Source organism: Capra hircus, chromosome 9, assembly GCF_001704415.2.
Source record: "Capra hircus breed San Clemente chromosome 9, ASM170441v1, whole genome shotgun sequence".
Lineage (NCBI taxonomy): Eukaryota > Metazoa > Chordata > Mammalia > Artiodactyla > Bovidae > Capra > Capra hircus.
Window position 1 is genome coordinate 30,878,420 of NC_030816.1, and position 22,544 is coordinate 30,900,963.

The 22,544-nt window shown below is 41.0% G+C and overlaps 1 protein-coding gene across 1 annotated transcript in view; it reads right to left on the minus strand.

The window, feature by feature from the left end:
* AIM1 (absent in melanoma 1) overlaps positions 1 to 10,187 on the minus strand; it is a 227,428-nt gene extending 217,241 nt beyond the window's left edge. The window contains exon 1 of the mRNA XM_018053108.1: positions 9,948 to 10,187. Within this exon, the coding sequence (XP_017908597.1) occupies positions 9,948 to 10,120 (173 nt within the window). The 5' untranslated portion in view covers positions 10,121 to 10,187. The remainder of the gene's footprint in view (positions 1 to 9,947) is intronic.

The window sequence follows — 22,544 nt, forward strand, 5'->3', positions numbered from 1 at the left end:
TCAAGTAGAATAAAATACCAGCTGTAGTTTATAATCCTTGATGTGTAAGATCAACATAAGGCGAAACTTGTATTGGTTAGCAGGGAATACTCAGTGATAAATCAGAAAATAAAATGAAAGATTCAAGCAGCAGGACCTCTAGAGACCTAATTAAGGTCACCCCTAGCAGTTCTCCTTGAGAAATTCTGACACCCCACTTAGCCTAAGCAGCAACTGCAAATTTTCCAGGCCACCTGGCTAGTTGCTTATCTTTGACTGTGCGTGCAAACTACTGTCTTGGCCTAGACTGTACTGGGAGGGAAGAGGGTGTACCAACCAAGACCCCCTCCAGGTCATGCTGTTTCTTGAGAAAGCTTGGGCAGAAGCTCCAGACTCAAGATCTTTAGTCATGTTCCTTTTGTATATAATATACGTTTAGAATTTCTGCTTTAAAACTGCTTTTCTTCCAAGATTTTAGTGCACTTATATTTTAATGTATTTATATATATTTTTCTCTTCACTACTTAATATAGAAATTGTTTAGTATCAAAAGTTAATTTGTTTTCCTATGTACATTATAATTTCTGCTTGCCAAATTTAGAGCTTAACTATACTTACTGTGGGAATACAAAGAAGGTAGCACTAGCCAGTGCCTTTAATTTGTAGTGGTTAACTGCAGGACTCATGACCATCAGCTGGAGGACTGCAGCCCAACCCTTATGAGCTCTGTGATGGTCAAATTACCCTGCCCCTCTGTGCCTCATTCTTTCTCAAAATAGGAATAATAGTACCTGCCTCCCCAGGATGTTATGAATTAACTGTGGTGAGTTAATATTTGTAAAGTGTTTAGAACAGTGTCTGAAACAGCGTATGTTAAATAAACTGCATCTTTCAATAAAATCTTGATGGAAAACAGTGTTTTCATAGACATGATCTAAAATTATTATAAATTGAATGCTCCTTGTATTTTCTTGCTTTATTCATAGCACATATTATTTTGCTTCTTGAACCCAATTTTAAGATAAAGAACTATCCAACTAGAGAATCCAAAGGCCTATCAGGAATTTATGCTATTGCTGATTAACTGATTTGGAAAAATTAAGATATGTATTAAGCATAGTATCTTTATGCAACTGCTGGCCAGATCTCTTATCTGAACTATTATCTTCAGATTGCCACAACCCTGGCTTCTAACAGATGACACTCAGTCAGGGGGGCTGACTTGAAATGGGGTAGAACATTAAGAAATACAGTCAGCAGCCAACTTCTTCACCACAGAATATTTTGCCAAGCTTACCAGAAACTTATTTTTATTCATTTCACTTCCATACATGGGAAGGTTAAAAAACAAAAGGCATTTGTTAATTCTGTGTTTCATTTTTCTGTGTCAGCGACAGGTTCAACCTGTCTTTGTCTTGTCTGTAACTTGTAGATGAGAGAAACCGGGGATACCACAAATGGATTTAGGATTATCTGCCTCACTTGTGTGTCTCAGGGTCTCCTGGTACTTTGTCAAAATGATCCCTTGTTGTGAAGGGGGTCTGTCATTGCTTCACTCCCATTGCATAGGCCAATCCAGAAAGCACACAGTTCTGTAAAGACAGCACTAAGTAAGTGTTCATCCTCTAGAATGAAGGCATCTTATGAAGCTGAAGCTGTAGAGGTATTCTGATGAGGCATTTGGGTTGGCCCAATGCAGCTGTGCTTTAAGGAAGCAATAAATGAACTAATGAGACTTGTAAACAATTGGCCTTTCTTGCCAACATCCACACAAGTGTCAGCTATTGAAATATACTTTAAAACTCACTTTGGGACAAGATACTGAATTCACATTTCAACCCTCTCTTGGGTAAAAGTCCAGAATTCATTTTGCATAGTGAATATATGAAAAGACATCAGTTGGATATGCCAGGCGATTTGGGATGAAAATAAAGATAGGTTGTTTTAAGGAAGAACACTTTGCTTATAGAACACAAGCAATGCTAGATTCTTCTTAAAAGAGGCTCCAGAATCATCCTGACAGAACTGTGTAGACACCAAGTTACAAGAACCGTTTCAGTCTGTAATTTTAGAGTATCAATATCATGTTTACATATCATTTCAGTGAAGGTTTTCAAATCAATGTCATAATTGAAGCCAGTCTTTTTAAAATTTTTTATGAAGCCCAATCTTTATTCCTAGATGCCAAAATATGACAGAAGAGCTGAGATAATCTCAAGTTCTAGATATTTTAAATATTTAATATTTAAATAGAAAATTATTTATGCATAATCCTGACTACACAATTCTCTTTTGTTTTAAATGTCACTATGAAAATAAGTTTCTGTGATTTTCCTTTTGGCCCAGTATTGGATATAGTTTAAGACAATCAAAATTTAAGAAGATTTAGAGCCTTTGATGATCTCTATATGAGAGAATAAAAATTCTCATTAATTATTCAGTATGAGTAAAACTTTTTAACGAGAGAAAAAAATTTCTGCTCCTTGAAGATAATCCTTCTCCTGACCTCAATGCATTGGACTAAATCTTCTGTTTCTACACTTAATGCATGATATGCTGCTTTATTCATGCACACACCCCTCCTCCACTAGACTGTAGGTTTCTTTGGAGCAGAGATCATCTCTAATTTCATTGCTCTTTTTCCCCAATGTCTGATACAGAGTAAGACCTCAGTAAGTGTTTGTTGGACTTAAACTTCTCTTTAAATTCTGATTGATAATCGTTTCAATAGGATACAGAAAGGAATGTTTTACCAAAGCATAATTAGCATTAATCCTAGAAAAATGATTCAGTAGTCAGGTTGCATTGCTTTTCATGAACAGGTTCTCTAAATCTTCTTACAATAGGTAAAACATGAAAGGGAGATTAAACAATTATTTGATAAATTTTTTCAAGGTAAACAGAAATGCATACAGTTCAAGACTCAAATAATCTCACCAGACAATTTTTTTCAAAGAACTAAATCATTTTTTTCTGCAAGGACATTCCTAAAGTACAACTGACCACTTAGGTGAGTGAAGAGTTAAGACAGGTAAGTGTTCTTAATGTTCATAGTAAGATGGGCATTTTGAATGGATATTAGGAGCTAGACAGTTTCAATATCAATATCTTTGCTACATTGCTTTAATCATGGATGAATAGTAAAGCAGTGATTCATTGCCTCATCTTCATAAATAAGATTTATAAGTGAAAACTAAAGGAAAAGGAAATAAACCCAAGCACAGAAGTACTAACGGTCTCCAAAAGTGTTCATGTCACTTGGATGTGGACTAAGATTAAGGCTAAAAGTGTAGAAATAGAGTAGATAAAGCAATAAAGTGGCAAAGAATTATCCTATACTAAACTCAGACTCCAAAACTGCTTCAAGAGAAATACCACCAACTTCAAATATAAACTTTACCTTTGACTTCATAAGTCAGATATATTAAGACTGTTAAGTCTTGAATGCACAAAGGCCGCCCTTTTACAACTACAAAGGTATTTCCAGACACCCAAAGGTACTTCAGGTCTTGACATACCTGGTTATAAACTTCTGGACTTCTGAAGTTGTTTAACTCCACTTACAAGGTCAAGTGGCTTTATGAACGCTACCACCATCACTAGGCAGACAACAATTACAACACCACCGCCATAATCGCTCCCGCTCTACCTTGCATCTGTCTAGCACCTGCTTTGCACTGGGCCCTGGCCCAGGTGTTTCATATAGATAGTTTTTAACCCTCAGAAAGCCGCAGAAGGGATGTTGTTTTCTCCATTTTACAGGTGAGGAAGCTGAGGCTTAAAGACTGAGGCTTACAGAACTTATCCCAACAGCAGAGGCAAACTTGAAGCTGAGTCTTTCCAATACCACAGCCGAGGGCTCTGTCACTGCAACTTGCTCTCAGAGGTATTTCTAAGCCTCTGTTATCTTCCAGGCACCGTGCTAGTAATTTTAAATATATATTTAGAAGTCTCCAAAACAATGCTAAGAGGTAGGTAGCAGCTCATGAAATTGAGGCTACAGCAGGAAAGAAACTCCTCCAGGAGCTCACAGGTAGTAAGTGACAGGGCTAAAATTTAAATACCTGCTTTATCAATGGTGAAAGAATATAAACAGAAAATTTCAAAGTCTTGCTTTTGGCATAAACTAAATAAGGGAAGTAACCTGGTACCTATTAACCAGTTTAGATGCACTATTAGATAAAACAAACCTAGGCTTATCTTGGAGAAGGTGATGGCACCCCACTCCAGAACTCTTGCCTGGAAAATCCCATGGGCAGAGGAGCCTGGCAGGCTGCAGTCCATGGGGTCACTAAGAGTCGGGCACGACTGAGCGACTTCACTTTCACTTTTCACTTTCATGCATTGGAGAAGGAAATGGCAACCCACTCCAGTGTTCTTGCCTGGAGAATCCCAGGGACAGGGGAGCCTGGTGGGCTGCCATCTATGGGGTCACACAGAGTCGGACACAACTGAAGCAACTTAGCAGCAGCAGCAGGCTTATCTAGCTATGTCCTTTTTGTTAGAAAATAATTAAACCTGTTTAGAGTTCTAAACACTAAACCAGTCACAAAAGATGGAAAAATGAAATCAATCAAGTCATGAACACTCTACAATTTCAGAATGTTTCCAATGATGGTTCTTTTTCTCATGAAATAAAACAGTTTATCCTCACAACCCTCTAGTGATTTATACAGTCTAAGGAGTGAGTTGTTTTCCTGTTACAGTAGGAAAACGTCCATGCAAAGACAGAAAAATTAGGCAATGTTTGGCAATCTCAAAACTTGAACCTATGCATCCTGAAACAAGGATGCTCTGCTCTCTGGTGTTGGTTGCATTTTTCCTCCAAATGAAATCAAGTCTGCTGATTTTCAGAGGATTACGGCCATCACCTGAGTCTGGCTTCCTGCGGAGAGCATTAATGTTTGCTTCTAGGTTTGGAGTTCAGATGGAGAGTGATCGTTTTTAATTCACTCTATTGACCTTTAGCTCAGAACCCATTTCTAATTAAAACAACACTGATTAAGGAAAATAAAAGCGAAGCACTATTTTCATCATATAGCAGAAAATAAATCATAAAATAACCACTCAAAAGTATAGGCAAGATATTAATAAGAAAAAGGAGAAATAGCTCCCATTTACTGAGCGCTCACAATGTGCCAGTCAGTGTTTTGAGTGTTTGACAGCCACTAACTTATATTTTATAACAACTCTTATTATGCCCCTTTTATGGATGAGAAGACTGAAGCACAAAAAGGATAATAACTTTCCCAGGATGACACAGCTAAGTGTCACAGTAAGTAGAACAGGGATTTAAACCCAGATATAGAATTCCCCTGGTTTGCTTCCTATGTCAGGAAGATCTCCTGGAGAAGGGATAAGCTACTCATTCCAGTATTCATGGGCTTCCCTGGTGGCTTGGACAGTAAAGAATCTGCCTGCAATGTGGGAGATCTGGGTTCAATCCCTGGGTTGGGAAGATCCCCTGGAGAAAGGAAAGACTACCCACTCCAGTATTCTGGCCTGGAGAATCCCATGGATAGAGGAGACTGGCTATCTACAAAGTGGCTATAGGAGGCTACAAAGGGTCTACATGGGTCTGCAAAGAGTCTGGGTCAGACATGACTGAGCAACTAAGCACAACACAGAGAATTCACACTCTGAATAAAATGTTTACAAATGAAGTATAATTCAAAACCTGATAAATGATGGTGCCACTGAAGGCTGCTAAGGAAAAGCTAGCCAAAAGTCACCATGCCCTCTCCACACACACCAGTGTGGTCCCTCAGATGGCAAGAGAATGGACAAGACGGCAGATGAGGCTGACTCAGGAGGGTGATGGCTCTGTTTCTATGGAAAATAACATATGGTTCCAAATAGGAAAAGGAGTACGTCAAGGCTGTATATTGTCACCCTGCTTATTTAACTTATATCCAGAGGACATCATAAGAAACGCTGGGCTGGAAGAAGCACAAGCTGGAATTAAGATTGCCGGGAGAAATATCAATAATCTCAGATATGCAGATAATACCACCCTTATGGCAGAAAGTGAAGGGGAACTAAAAAGCCTCTTGATGAAAGTGAAAGTGGAGAGTGAAAAAGTTGGCTTAAAGCTCAACATTCAGAAAATGAATATCATGGCATCCGGTCCCATCACTTCATGGGAAATAGATGGGGAAACAGTGTCAGACTTTATTTTTTGGGGCTCCAAAATTACTGCAGATGGTGACTGCAGTTACGAAATTAAAAGACGCTTACTCCTCGATAGAAAAGTTATGACCAACCTAGATAGCATATTCAAAAGCAGAGATATTACTTTGCCAACAAAGGTCCGTCTAGTCAAGGCTATGGTTTTTCCAATGGTCATGTATGGATGTGAGAGTTGGACTGTGAAGAAAGCTGAGCGCCAAAGAACTGATGCTTTTGAACTGTGGTGTTGGAGAAGACTCTTGAGAGCCCCTTGGACTGCAAGGAGATCCAACCAGTCCATTCTGAAGGAGATCAGCCCTGGGATTTCTTTGGAAAGAATGATGCTAAAGCTGAAGCTCCAATACTTTGGCCACCTCATGCGAAGAGTTGACTCATTGGAAAAGACTGATGCTGGGAGGGATTGGGGGCAGGAGGAGGGGATGACTGAGGATGAGATGGCTGGATGGCATCACTGACTCGATGGACGTGAGTCTGAGTGAACTCCAGGAGTTGGTGATGGACAGGGAGGCCTGGCGTGCTGCAATTGATGGGGTCACAAAGAGTCGGACACGACTGAGCAACTGAACTTAACTGATGCTTACCAAAACCAAGCTTGAAAAAAAAAAAACAACTCTGCTGGTGCATTTTAGGGAAAGAGACTGCCATGTTCAAATTATTTTATGTAAAGGAAGCAAGCAATGGTCACTAAGTTTTAGAACATAGGCATTAAAGGTTGCAAATATTTGCAGAATACAGACATCAGTAAACTTTAAACCATCATTGAACTGTAAGACGGGAAGCATTTTTTCCCCTCCAACCCTATTTTTTCCCATTCCTCCCATTAGAGCTTAGCATTTATAATAATGATAATGGTGATGGTGGTGGTGATGGTTTTACATTTACTGAGATTCTACTTTGCATCCAGAGGTGTGATAAGAGTTTTACATTTAATAACATAAACTAGCATGTGATATTCACTACAGTCCTACAGAATTAGTATTACTATGTTCTCCATTTTCCATCTGAAGAAATGGAGACTCAGAAAGGTGAAGTAACTTGTCCAAGGTCATTTATCCAGGTCATAAATTCATTTTCATTTGCTCTAAAAGCCCACAAAAAATTAATGGTGAATACCCAGCAGACAAGTGTGGCCACCTGACTGTCCCATCCTTATATAGAAACGAAGGTCCCAGTGAGTGCTGCACATTCCAGCTGAGGCCCACAAACACCTCCAAATCCTGGACAGAAATGAACAAACAGGGCAGATTGCTCAAGAGAGTGAGACTGACCAAAGATGGGCCAGAAATCTAAGTGTGCTTTAGCTGCTGTCTTTACTAATAACCGGTACACCCTCTCAGGAGTAAACCAAATATGTATAAAGATGATATAACTAGAAAAACATCCAAGAGATAGACCAGTAAGTTTAGTTCTCAGGACATTTGTTAGTACAAAGTTCATCATAATTCTAAAGGAAAGAATGAAGTGCTTTAAGACTGAACTAAAATACAAGAAGCTCAAGGAGAGAAATAAAAACTCCTAAGTTTTAGTCTAAAACGCATTTGGATTTGAGTAAGTTGTTTATTTAACAACACTTTGCCGACAAAGATCCATATAGTCAAAGCTATGGTTTTTCCAGTAGTCATGTACGGATGTGAGAGTTGGACCATAAAGAAGGCTGAGCACCAAAGAATTCATGCTCTTGAACTGTGGTGTTGGAGAAGACTCTTGAGAGTCCCTTGGACTGCAAGGAGAGCAAACCAGTCAATCCTAAAGGAAATCAACCCTGAATATTCATTGGAAGGACTGATGCTGAAGCTGAAGCTCCAATACTTTGACCACCTGATGCAAAGGGACAGATGCCAGAAAAAATAGAAGGCAGGAGGAGGGGGGGAACAACAGAGGATGAGATGGTTGGATGGCATCACCAACTCAATGGACATGAGTGTGAGCAAACTCAGGGAGATAGTGAAGGACAGGGAAGCCTGGTGTGCTGCACTCCATGGTGTTGCAAAGAGTCAGACACAAATTAGCAACTGAACAACAAAATTGTTTATAGCTGTGTATCATGTCATTTGATAGGGAAAATGTGATGGGACCAGGTCAGATAAGACCATTACTATGGAAGTGTTTAAATTATTTGCTGATGTAATAGGAAAAATACTTTTATGTTGGATACATCGTTATTAAGTAACATTTTGTTAGAAATTCATAGTTAAGCACATTAAGTCTTTAGGTGGCAAAAAATAGGTCCTATTACAAGCAATTACTACTGTGAATGATAAATATGAGAAAAAATTAAATGCATTCTGTGTCAGCACTCCACTGTCTATGTTCTCACACATACTCAGACTTCCCTGAACCACTTGTTCAGGAAGTACTTCTCAGGAAGTATCATGTTCTTCCAAGTATTGAGGATGCTCATAATGCAACCTCTGCCTGGAATACATTGCTCCTTCCCTTTTCTGACTAAACTGCCTCAGTCATCCTCCTCCAGGAAGCCTCCATAGATCCCTTCCTCTATTCTAACATCTATTACAGCACTTATTCCACTGTTCACTTTTTGGTGTTCTCAAGACACAAAGAATTCTTTGATGACAGAGACCACTCTCATTGTTTTTGATACCCCAGCACTTAGTTAATATTTGTGAAATGATTGAAATTACGTTGCAAAGACTCTTTTAGAAATAAAAGGAAAAACATTTCTAAAATGCAAATCTTGTACAATATTATTCTCACTGTTCACAAAGGTGTGTGTTAAACACACATAAAGGTGGGTATTTAGAAGCAAATACAGAAGGGGAATTCCCTGGTGGTTCAGTGGCTAAGACTCCACGCTCCCAATGCATGGGGCTGAGATTTAATCCCTGGTCAGGGAACTAGATCCCACATTTAGAGTCCACATGCCCTAAATAAAAGATTCTACATGCTGCAGTGAAGACCCAGCAAAGCCAAAGAACTAAATAAATGTTTTGTTTAAAAAAACCACACACACATATATAGAAGGATATACTGGAAATTGCCAACTGTCCTTCAATAGATTTTTCACACACCTGAACCTCTTAAATATACCATTATGTCAAATTTATTATTGCTCAACGAACGCACCAATTCAGATAGTATAACTGAATACTTACGCATGAAAGATAAAATCGTCACAAAACCACAGCAAAACATTTAAAAGCACTATGGCAGTTACACTTGGAATAACTAGGTGCTGCCTTTTTCTACCACTGATTCCAGTGGGGACAAGTCATGCACCCTTTGGTCTCAAGTTCTCCACCCATTAAATTGGGATAACCATCCCTGCCACTTCCTCCTCCACTCGGATCCTGTGAGGACAGTGGAGCTATAATACCACGAGTGGACATCTTCACAACTAGGGCACCGCGGTCAGAAGTCTGAAGAAATCCCCAGGTGGAGTTCCGACCCCGTTATGGTAACAACCCTTCGCAACCCACCTGCTCTCGTCAGCAGGTTGATAGCATAGCTTCTGGTGTTGTCTTTGCTACACTTACTTTGTAGTCAAAGTAAAGTCTACATGGCTGGGCGCAAGTTCCTCTCACTGGTGCTTGGTCTGAGCCAGAAGCAGCGAGGAACCCGTTCATTCACGGCGACCACCACAGTCCCCTCCTTGGACCCCGTTACGTTCCTGCCGCGCGAAACCGACCTTGGGCCTTTCCCCTCCTCGGAGAGGGGTCGATCGAGGCCGAGGGCAGAGAGGACTCGAGGGTCAGGGTAGCCGGAGTGGAAAAGGTCGGGGGAAGTGAGTCGGGGATAGGCGCGCTCGCCGAGGGGCTTACCTGTCCTCTCTGAGGGGCGCCAGGGGCGGGTGTGGAATGAACACCCCACAGTCAGACCGCGGAGGCTGCTGCTTCTTCTTGGAGCGCCAGATATGGAAAGAGGTGTGCTTTTTGGGGGGCCTGGACGGACTGGACTCGCCGTGGTCACCCTGAGGTGGCAGCGACAGTGGCATCTTCTCGTCTGCCTCCTCTGGCTGCTCGGACGCTGCCCTCTCGGTCGCCCGGTCCTTGTATGAATAAAAGAACTCACCTGGGCGCCCGCTGGCCCGCCCCTCCCCGCGCGCCGGCCGACCCCGCCCCCTCGCCGCGGGTCTGCAGCAGGGCGCCTCCCCCACGGCGCAGGAGGCCCGCGGCGGAGCCCAGGTGAGGCGGGAGCCCGGAGCCGCAGGTATGGAGGACACGCCCCCTCGTCCCGGACCTCGGGGAGTGCGGCGGCCGCGGGATAGCGACACCTACTGGAAATCTTGGGAACCGCCCGCGTCTCTTGTCCCGGCATCCTCTGTTCTGTGGTGGGAGCCAGAGCTGGGTCGGGTTTTGATATCCCCTCCGGTGCATGTGCCCTAGGTCGTCTGAGGAGTTGTCGGTCCCTCTTGGCCTGTCCAAGGCTAGCGCGAAGAATGGCTTAGCCACGAACGCCGCCTGAAGAAGGATGGGAGAGGCGCATCCCATGGCCAGGCTGCCAGGCAATGAGGACTATTCTACTCTGACCTTCAGGTATCTTGGGCAATGTCATGTGCTGGGTGACTTCTGTTCTTGTTTGTAATCACAAGTGTCAACTGCTGTCCTCTCCCTTCAAGTGTTTGCATAATTAATCTGTACTTGCACCTCATAAAACACAAAAGGATAGAAAACAGAAGGAAATGAGCCATATTCCCCAGTTCCCTAGGGCTTCAAAGATCCCTCATTGTGAACTAAACCCCAGTCCCACAGGCCTCTCCGACATCTGTTTTACTGTTAATGACTTCCTTTTTTAACCTCACAATTGTGGTTAAATAGCAAAGGGAACTAATATTTAAGCAAAAAATGCCCATGAACATTTCATTTGAGGCATTGTTAGACTATAAAGATTTCAAGAACCAAATACTACTTTAAAACTCAGTGCAGTATAAGTTCCTCTTACACAGTAATACTTTCTTCTTTCTTTTCTCTTTGAGTGGGTGAAAGTCGCTGAGTCGTGTCCGACTCTTTGCGACCGCATGGGACTCTCCAGGCCAGAATTCTGGAGTGGGTAGCCTTTCCCTTCTCCAGGGGATCTTCCCAACCCAGGGATCGAACCCCATTGCAGGTGGATTTTTTACCAACTGAGCCACAAGTTGAAGATCCAGCTAATTCATTCATTCATTTACTCAATCATTCAAGAAACATTAATTTTTATTGAATTAATTTTAAGTTTACATTTTTATTGATGTAATCCTACATATAAGGCGTCCGTGGTGGCTCAGAGGTAAAGAATCTGCCTGCAATGCAGAAGACACAGGTTTGATTTCTGGGCTGGTAAGATCCCCTGGAGAAGGAAGTGGCAAACCATTCCAGTATTCTTGCTTGGGAAATGTCATGACAGAGGAGCCTGGCAGTCTGCAGTCCACGGGGTCACAAAAAGTCGGACACAACTTAGCAACTAAAAAACAACAACAAAAATTCTACATATAGTAAAAAAAAAAAAAAGCATAAACCATTAAGTATGTAACTAAAATTTTTACTTATTTATGTAGTTGGGGTATAAACTGTTTACACTTACGATATAAATATACCACAATTCATTTGTCTATTCTACTGTGGATGGACATTTAGGTGTTTCCAGTTTGGGGCTAATTATGAATAAAGCTGGTATGAACCTATTTCTATATAACCATTCATTTCTTTTGGGTATGTACCCAAGAGTTCACCCACTGGGTTATACAGTGGACAGCTGTTCAACTTCAACTGATTTGCTAAAATATTTTCCAAAATGGTTGTATCAATTTATTCTCCTTTCAGCAATGTTTAAAGCTTCCAGTTTTTCTTTATTTTCATCAACACTTGATATTATCAAGTTTTTTTCATTGTAGCCATTTGGATGGAGGGGTAGTGTTATCTCATTGCAGTTTTAATTTATATTTCCTCAAGAAACATTTACTGAATTCACTGAGTACTAATTATGTGCTGGGCCTTGACTTGCATGCAGGGAGAGGAAGGGTGACTGACAGACACATAGATGGTATACATCAAAGGGTAAGAGAATTAGCAGAGGTATATGCCAGGCATTAAAGGAGTTCGGAAACATTACTAACCCAGCTTGCAAGTTTGGGAGGGAGGAAAAAGAGCAATCAGTAAAGGTTTATTATAAAAGTAGCCCTTGAGTTGAATCTTAAAAGGCAAAGGGATCAGCAAGGAAAAGGGAAGAGGGAAAGAGGGCACAGAGTGCCAAAAGGGAAAAAGGAAAGAGGGAAAAAGAGGACACCTCATGCACATTCTCTCATATATTTACAAGCTCAGTTATTCACTCTTTCATTTGTGACTCTTCCAAGCAGAATTCTTCATGCTACCTGTTCTTTGTACCACCAGGGACTCTGGCACATATTTCAGTTCTGTTCATAGAGTGTGTGTGTGTGTTAGTTGCTCAGTCGTGTCCAATTCTTTGCAACCCCATGAACTGGGGCCCACCAGGCTCCTGTGTCCATTGGATTTTCCAGACAAGAATACTGGAGTGGGCAGCCATTCCCTTCTCCAGGGGATCTTCCTGACCTAGGTATCGAACCCATGTCTCCCACCTTGCAGGCAGATTCTTTACTATCTGAGCCACTAGGGAAGCTTCTGTTCATAGTACATGGGCATTATTTGTTTACATGTGTCTCCTATTAGTCCTAGAGCAACTTAAGAACATTGCTCATTTACTTTTACATTTTCAAAATATAAATGTCTATTCATGGAAACAATTAACGACATGAATTGGTATATCAACCTAATTAGACACCTAGAATGTTTCAGGCAGAGATCTTGTAGACTGTATACTTTGCAAGAGCAAAGGTCATGTGGGTCTTATTTACTATGATATCCCCAATGACTAGCACAGTGCATGGCACAGAGTTGGAACCCAATATATGTTTATTATATGAATGATGTAAGAAATTAGAACCACACATGGAAGTCTAGAAATAGATACTTAAATACAACTTGATAAAATACAACTTGTACAATAAAACTTCATGTGTTCTAACCAAAGTGTTTCACTGTTTTCTAGTCATTGCGAAAACAGATCCACTTAGGCTTGTTTAAGCAATAAATTAACTTATCATGGCATGTTCGACAGCTCATAGAATATCCCACAAGCCAGTGAGCCAGACTCTGAAGTCCAAACATGCTCAGCCACCCCTGATAGCTGGTCTCACAAACACCACTCTTATCACCTCTCAGCAGTAGGGGCTACACACGGGCAGTTCTGTTACTGCCATGCCAAGAATCAAAGGCCTGTTCTGGTCACTCTTGACTGAAGACCAGCCCTCGATTCACCCTCTTACACACTAATACTAACTTCTTTAAAAAAAAAAGTCCCATGCAGGTACATCTGATCAGAGAGCTCAGATCATTTAATGCGTGCCTACCTGCAAGGGAAATTTGAGTTTTCTGGCTGGGAGAGATTGAGGGCAGGAGGAGAACGGGGTAACAGAGGATGAGATGGTTGGATGGCATCATCAACTCAACTGACATGAGTTTGAGCAAACTCTGGTGGATAGTGAAGGACAGGGAAGCCTAGCTGCAGTCCATGGGGTCACAAATAGTCAGACATAACTGTGCGACTGAACAACAACAACTTCAGAGACATGAAATTCATGTGGCTAAAAAATTGCCAAAGATAACACAGGTACTCAGAAGAATCTAGGCAGCCAAAAGCATGAAAGATGGTCACTGCCAAAGGAAAGGGCAAAAGGCTATGGGAACACACAAAAAAGTGACTAATTCTAGATGGCTCAGGGAAGTCATCAGCAGGGAGGTGACAGGTTGATGAGCTGTGCTGATGAATAAGAATTTATCAGAAGGAGAAAAGAAGGCTGGCAATCCAGAAAGAGTAAACAACATGGGCCAAGGCCCAGTGTTGTGAAAGGGCATGTGTTGGTGGGAAATAGTGAGAAGTTCAGTGCGGTTGGATAAAAGGGGATGGGGTGGGGCAGGATGGCAGGCGATGATGTTATTAAGATCAGGTGGGGCCAGATTGCTAAGCGCTTGGTAAGCCTTGCTTTTAAGGAATGGGGACTTGGCTTTGTAGGTGATAGGGACTCAGCTTACATTTTTAAGTAGAGGAGTGACATGAGCAAACTTGGGGCCTCATGAAGTGTTCCCTGAATGGAATAGAGTAGGGAGAAGCTAGATAGGGGCAACTATTTAAGGAAGACCAGTTAAGAGGACACAGCAAGAGGTCGGGGAGAGGTGATGGGAGCTCCCACGAAGGCAATGGGGTGGACACAGACAGGAGGGGTTGAATACAAAATCATGTAGGAGATGGAATCACCAGGAATGGTAGTGAATAAAAAAGAGGTAATCGAGTATGATAATGAGGTTAGATTTCCAGCTTAGGTAAATGGATGAAGGTGAAACCATTAACTAAAAACAGGAAAGCAGGAAAAATATCAGGGCATGAAAATAAGTTTGGTTTTGAACATATTGAGGCTGAAGTGATTTGAGGCTGTAGAGACACAGATGTTTAAGACTTCATTGAAAAATATGGTTCTGGAGGCCACAGGTCAGGGCTACATACAAAGATTTGGACATCATTAGCGAACAGGTGGGAGCTTGAATAGGTGAGAGCTGATATCATGAAATCAGACGAAACTGCCTTGGGCAACTGTGTAAAATAAGGATAAATGAAGATCAAGGACAAACCCCTGAGTAACACCGACACTTATGTGCTTTTCAGGTAAGGGGAAGCCCACACACAACAGAGGCCAGATAGAGCAGTTAAAGAGATAGGAGGGGCAGGAACAGAGATGCAGACATAGAGAACAGGCTCATGGACACAGTGGGAGAAGGAGGAGGGGATGAATTGAGAGAGTAGCACTGAAACATATATATTACCCTATGTAAACTAGATAGCCAGTGGGAAGTTGCTGTCTAATACAGGGAGCTCAGCTCAGTGCTCTGTGATACCCTAGAGGGGTGGGATGGGGTGGGGTCTGGGAGGGGAAGTTCAAGAGGGAGGGGACATGTGTATACTTATGGCTGATTCATGCTGTTGTATGGCAGAAACCAACACAACATCCTTCAATTAAAAGTAAATAAACAGAAAAAAGAGGTAGGAGGTTGTCTAAGGGCAGAGTATATCTGTCCCTCTGGCAAGCTCATGTGATGTCTATCTTCAAGATTTAATAGATAGATAGAGGCTGGGTCCTCTATATATATTATAATGCCCTTTGTACTCCTCGTCTATCCAGCAGTCTCAGGTCCATTTAACATCTGCCCTCATTTTCCAATAGAGAATGAGGCCAAAAGGCCAACTCCCTTTAACTTACACTGATTTTTTTTTTCTTTCTTTAGGCTTCTGTGATATTTTCTATCTCAATTTAAGTTGACATTGTAGTTAATTGTAAAAAAAAAAAAAATGCCCATAATTCTCCTCTCTTCCTATAAAGTAGTAGAATCCATTTACTCACCCCTTCAATCTAGGTTAGTCATCAACTTATTTTGGCAAATGAAACATTAGCACATGTGATGCAAGCAATATTTGACATGAGCTTGCACTTTCCTGGGTCCCAAAGATCCCCTGGAGCAGAGCACTCCAGTAACACTCGTAACCTACTCCGGCGTTATTGCCTGGAGAATCCCATGGACAAAGGAGCTTGGATGGCTACGGTCCATAGGGTCGAAAAGAGTTGGACAAGACTGAAGCAACTCAGCATGCATGCATGCACTTCAAGGCTTAGTTCCTTGCTTCTCTTGGAATCTTGCTGCTTATGAATGTACCTAAACTAGCCTGCAGGATGAGAGATGTATGGCTAAGTCAAACCCATCACCCCCAACGATCAGAAAAATGAGTGAGATTGTCTGGGACCAGCCACCGCCTGATCCCTGACACACGAAAGAGCCCACTGGAGATCAGCTAAGGCCATCCCAGACCACAATTGCCCAGCAGATTCAAGAGCCAAATAAACAGTATAGTTTTAAGCCACTAGGTTATTGTCTGAAAATATTTGTTAAAAAAAAAATCAGTGACCTGGCACAAGGTCAATAAACAGCCAACTCAGCTGTGAACACCTTTTGTTTCTTAACCTCAGAGACACACAATGAATGTAGACAATGGAAAAATCCTGAAGGACCACATAAAGATTCCATATGTCCAAACTACTTAATAAGAAAATGCATCTATTTCTATGAGGCAATATATTCTGAATTTTAAACAACTGGCTTTAAAAAATGCAGCTAATTTTGTAGTTTGGCGATTTCAAAAATATGACTTGATCTTCATACTTGAACAGACCAAACTTCAGAACTCTAGTATCTGTATCAGTTTTCTGTTGACTCTTGTTGCCTAAAAACCCATCCCCAAATTTAGTAGTTAAATTGAACACTAATTTCAATTCTTTTTAATATAGTAGAAACACAAAATGTTTATTATATTAAGCCACTTTAAGGATTTCCTGTTCCTTCTATTAAAATTATTTTAAAGTAAATTTTTAATTATCTAATACAGTAAAACACTTTGCAGCTGACTTAGGCTAAAGATGCATCATGTCAGAACTCTAAATAAAACTATAATGCAGGTAATTATTTTATCTGTGAAATTCAATGGCAAGCTACCTGATGATAGGAACCATCTGGGTCTGATGTGTCAGGCAGCAACAAACTCCCAAAGTTTATCCTAGGATATTTCTAGATTCAAGTGGCTAAAGGAGTCCTTAGTTATGAAGTAAAGTTAAAACTCACAACTACTGAAATACCTAGTTCCATATCAATGAACCGAACATTTACTCACTTTTAATCTCAAGCAATAAAGTGTACCCCTCTAATTTGACATAACATTTATCTTGTAATTCATTTAGCCTATTCTTAGTATTTTTGAAAGAGCCAGTTTATTTTCCTCTTGTTACAGCTCTATAGCCATTGTGTAACAAAATGGGAAATACATTGTTGAGCAAACTGAATACAACAAAGTAGTAATGGCAGGGTGGTGTATTTAAATTGTGAGATTTAGAGTCAGACAGACCTTGGTTGGAGTCCAGGCTCTGCCACTTACTACTAATTATGCAACTCTGAATAAATTACTCAAAAGCAGAGACATTACTTTGCCAACTAAGGTCCGTCTAGTCAAGGCTATGGTTTTTCCAGTAGTCATGTAAGGATGCGAGAGTTGGACTGTGAAAAAGGCTGAGCGCCGAAGAATTGATGCTTTTGAGCTGTGGTGTTGGAGAAGACTCTTGAGAGTCCCTTGGACTGCAAGGAGATCCAACCAGTCCATTCTGAAGGAGACCAACCCTGGGTGTTCTTTGGAAGGAATGATGCTAAAACTGAAACTCCAGTACTTTGGCCACCTCATGAGAAGAGTTGACTCATTGGAAAAGACTCTGATGCTGGGAGGGACTGGGGGCAGGAGGAGAAGGGGACAACCGAGGATGAGATGGCTGGATGGCATCACTGACTTGGTGGATGCGAGTCTGAGTGAACTCCGGGAGTTGGTGATGGACAGGGAGGCCTGGCGTGCTGTGATTCATGGGGTTGCAGAGTTGGACACGACTGAGCGACTGAACTAAACTGAACTGAACTGATTCTTAGCCTCAGTTTTTCTTTTCTAAAAAAATGGTGTCGGGGGGGTGGAATCAGTTCAGTTCAGTTTAGTTCAGTCGCTCAGTCATGTCCGACTCTTTGCGACCCCATGAATTGCAGCACACCAGGCCTCCCTGTCCATCACCATCTCCCGGAGTTCACTCAGACTCACATCCATCGAGTCGGTGATGCCATCCAGCCATCTCATCCTCTGTCGTCCCCTTCTCCTCCTGCCCCCAATCCCTCCCAGCATCAGAGTCTTTTCCAATGAGTCAACTCTTAGCATGAGCTGGCCAAAGTATTGGAGTTTCAGCTTTAGTATCATTCCTTCAAAAGAACAACCAGGACCGATCTCCTTTAGAATGGACTGGTTGGATCTCCTTGCAGTCCAAGGGACTCTCAAGAGTCTTCTCCAACACCACAGTTCAAAAGCATCAATTCTTTGGTGCTCAGCTTTCTTCATAGTCCAACTCTCACATCCATACATGACCACTGGAAAAACCATAGCCTTGACTAGATGGACCTTTGTTGGCAAAGTAATGTCTCTGCTTCTGAATATGCTATCTAGGTTGGTCATAACTTTCCCTCCAAGGAGAAAGCATCTTTTAATTTCATGGCTACAATCACCATCTGCAGTGATTTTGGAGCCCCAAAAAACAAAGTCTGACACTGTTTCCACTGTTTCCCCATCTATTTCCCATGAAGTGATGGGACCGGATGCCATGATCTTCGTTTTCTGAATGTTGAGCTCTAAGTCAACTTTTTCACTCTCCTCTTTCACTTTCATCAAGAGGCGTTTTAGTTCCTCTTCACTTTCTGCCATAATGGTGGTGTCATCTGCATATCTGAGGTTATTGATATTTCTCTCGACATCTTGATTCCAGCTTGTGCTTCTTCCAGCCCAGCATTTCTCTTGATGTACTCTGCATATAAGTTAAATAGGCAGGGTGACAATATACAGCCTTGACGTACTCCTTTTCCTATTTGGAACCAGTCTGTTGTTCCATGTCCAGTTGTAACTGTTGCTTCCTGACCTGCATATAGGATTCTCAAGAGGCAGGTCAGGTGGTCTGGTATTCCCATCTCTCTCAGAATTTTCCACAGTTTATTGTGATCCACACAGTCAAAGGCTTTGGCATAGTCAATAAAGCAGAAATAGATGTTTTTCTGGAACTCTCTTGCCTTTTCCATGATCCAGCAGATGTTGGCAATTTGATCTATGGTTCCTCTGCCTTTTCCACTAAAGTAATTCGGAGGATTAAATAATGTGTGTAATAGGGGACATAAGAGGATTTTGGGGGTGATGGAGATATTCCTATTTTGTACCATGATTGTAATGGTAATTAGTGACATGACGATGGCATTTGTCAAAACTCATGGAACTGCACACCAAAAGGTATGAATTTCTGAATGCTCAGTAAGCCTTACTTTAAAAATATAATAATAATAATTTTAAAAGCATATAAAGTAATTAGCACAGTGTTTGACACTTAGTAAGTACATAATAAATTATAGTTTTATGGGGCTATATCAGAATTATGAAACATTTATTCTTCTATTGTCACAGCAATGATTCTCCCCTTAGTTACTAAAATGCTACATCTTGGTGTACTGAATTGAAGATCAAATTTAGCATTCCTTGTATACCTCTTCTGCTCTGTAAAAGTTATTAAATATCAAAGGAAAGTACCAAAGAACAGTTGCTGCCCAGGTGGTTCAGTGGTAAAGAATCTGCCTCCCAAGCAGGAGACTCGGATTCACTCCCTGGGTCAGGAAGATCCCCTGGAAAAGGCTCCTTTGTTCAGGGGGTTGCAAGAGAGGTGGGCATGACTTAGCAACTAAACAACAGCAAAGGAACAGACAAAGAATACTTCCAGCTACAGTGCTGAATATTTTCACTTTACAAATATCTATTAAACTCCCATTGAGGGCAGACTCTATGGGATGCAGAGAGATATAAAGACAATACATATGTTCTTCCATCTTAAACACTTAATATATGTTCATTCATTCCAAAATTGTCTTTTGAATGTCAATTATGGGCCAAACGTTTGCACTTGGAAATATATTTGGAACTAGGGGAGATAATTATTATCCTTATGAATCAGTCTCCTGGGAGAAGTGGACTTTCACCCAAGAATTACCCTAACACATATTAAAAGTCTCAAAAATAGATACAAATATTCAGCTGGCTTGGAAATATCACAGAAAAGACAGCTGACTTGAAAGTCAGCAGAGATGAGAACAAACCAAGAGTTTGTTTTCTGTGTGTGTGTGGTGCAGGAATATGGCAGATAAGAAGGTGAAAGAATTCTAGTGGTAGAGAAATTCTTTCTAGAAGGGATTCTCAATTTTGGATTTAAAACATGTGGTCTATGCACACATAGAGGACAGACTTATGGACACGGGGGATGGGGGAAGGAGAGGGTGGGATGAACGGAGAGAGCATCATGGAAACATATATGCTACTATATGTAAAACAGACAGCCAGTGGGAATTTGCTGTATGACTCAGGGAACTCAAACTCGAGTTCTATGACAAACTAGAGGGGTGGGATGGGGAGGGAGATGGGAGTGGAGTTCAGAAGGGAGGAGACATATGTATACCTGTGGCTGATTCATGTTAATGTATGGCAGAAGCCAGCACAATATTGTAAAGTAATTATCCTTCAATTAAAAATAATAAATTTTTTAAAAAATGTGTGATCTATGGACAATTGGGGATGTTTGAATATTGATTTATGTTAGATAATGATATCATATCAATGCTGAGTTTTTTGAGTGTTTTAATTATACCGTGGTTATGTTGGAGATTATTCTTTTGCTTAGGAGACATGTTGAAATATTTATAGGTAAGTGTCTTGACAGCACAATACTTTCAAATAATTCAACAAAAATAATGTTGAATAAAGATGATAGGTAAGCAGATATAAAAGTGGCAAATTTTTACAGTTTGATGAATCAGAGTGAAGAGTATATGGTTGTTTATTGTACCATCCTCTCTCTCCTTCCATTTCCCATCTCTCTTCATTTATGCTATTGTCACATATTTTACTTTAAAATATGTCATAAACCTCTCAGTCCATTTCTATTATTTTTCTTTAAATAATCAATTATCTTTAAAATTTTTTATTCTAGGGCAAGATTTAGGAGTTTATCGCTGCCTTACATGTCAGACTCAGACAGTTCCTGTCCTTAGGTAGCTTACCATCAAATTTCACAGATGAAACAATTACCTGAATTATGGTTTTATTTGGTTAGTTTAAAACCACAATCACAGAAAACTAACCAAACTGATCACATGGACCACAACCTTGTCTAATCCAGTGAAACTATGAGCCATGCCATGTAGGGCCACCCAAGACGAAGGGGTTGTGGTGGAGACTGACTAAACGTAGTCCACTGGAAAAGGCAATGGGAAACCACTTCAGAATTCTTGCCTTGACAACCTCATAAACAGTACGAAAAGGCAAAAAGATATGACACTGAAAGATAAAGTCCCCAGGTTGGTTCAATTCAGTTTAGTTCAGTTGCTCAGTCATGTCCGACTCTTTGTGCCCCATGAATCGCAGCACGCCAGGCCTCCCTGTCCATCACCAACTCCCAGAGTTCACTCAGATTCACGTCCATCAAGTCAGTGATACCATCCAGCCATCTCATCCTCTGTCGTCCCCTTCTCCTCCTGCCCCCAATCCCTCCCAGCATCAAAGTCTTTTGGTGCCCAATATACTACTGGAGAAGAGTGGAGAAATAGCTCCAGAAAAAATAAAGAGGCTGAGCCAAAGCAGAAACAACGCCCAGTTGTGGATGTGTCTAGTAGTGAGAGTAAAGTCCGATGCTATAAAGAACAATATTGCATAGGAACTTGGAATGTTAGGATCAAGAATCAAGGTAAATTGGAAATGGTCAAACAGGAGATGGCAAGAGTGAACATCAACATTTGAGGAATCAGTGAACTAAAATGGACAGTAATGGGCAAATTTAATTCACATGACCATTATATCTACTACTGTGGACAAGAATCCCTTAAAAGAAGTGGAGTAGCCCTCGTAGTCAACAAGAGTCCAAAATGCAGTGCTTAGGTGCAATCTAAAAAATGACAGAATGATCTCTGCTGGTTTCCAAGGCAAATCATTCAATATCACAGTAATCCAGTAATCCAAGTCTATGACCCAAGCTCTAATGCCGTAGAAGCTGAAGTTGAATGGTTCTATGAAGACCTTCAAGATCTTCTAGGACTAACACCAAAAAAAAAAAAAAAAGATGTCCTTTTCATCACAGGGGACTGGAATGCAAAGTAGGAAGTCAAGAGATACCTTGAGTAACAGGCGAGTTTGTCCTTGAAGTACAAAATGAAGCAGGTCAACAGCCAACAGAGTTTTGCCAAGAGAACACACTGGTCATAGCAAACACCCTCTTCCAACAACACAAGAGACATCACCAGCAGGTCAATACTGAAATCAGATTGATTATACTCTTTTCAGTCAAAGATGGAGAATCTATAGAATCAGCCAAAACAAGATCAGGAGCTGACTGTGGCTCAGATCATGAATTCCTTATTGCCAAATTCAGACTTAAATTGAAGAAAGTAGGGAAAACCATAGGCCATTCAGATATTACCTAAATCAAATCCCTTATGATTATACAATGGAAATGACAAATAGATGCAACGGATTAGATCTGATAGACAGAGTGCCTGAAGGACTATGGACAGAGATTCTTAACATTGTACAGAAGGAGGTGATCAAAACCATCCCCAAGAAAAAGAAATGCAAAAGGCAAAATGGTTGTCTGAGGAGGCCTTACAAATAGTTGAGAAAAGAAGAGAAGCAAAAGGCAAAGGAGAAAAGGAAAGATATACCCATTG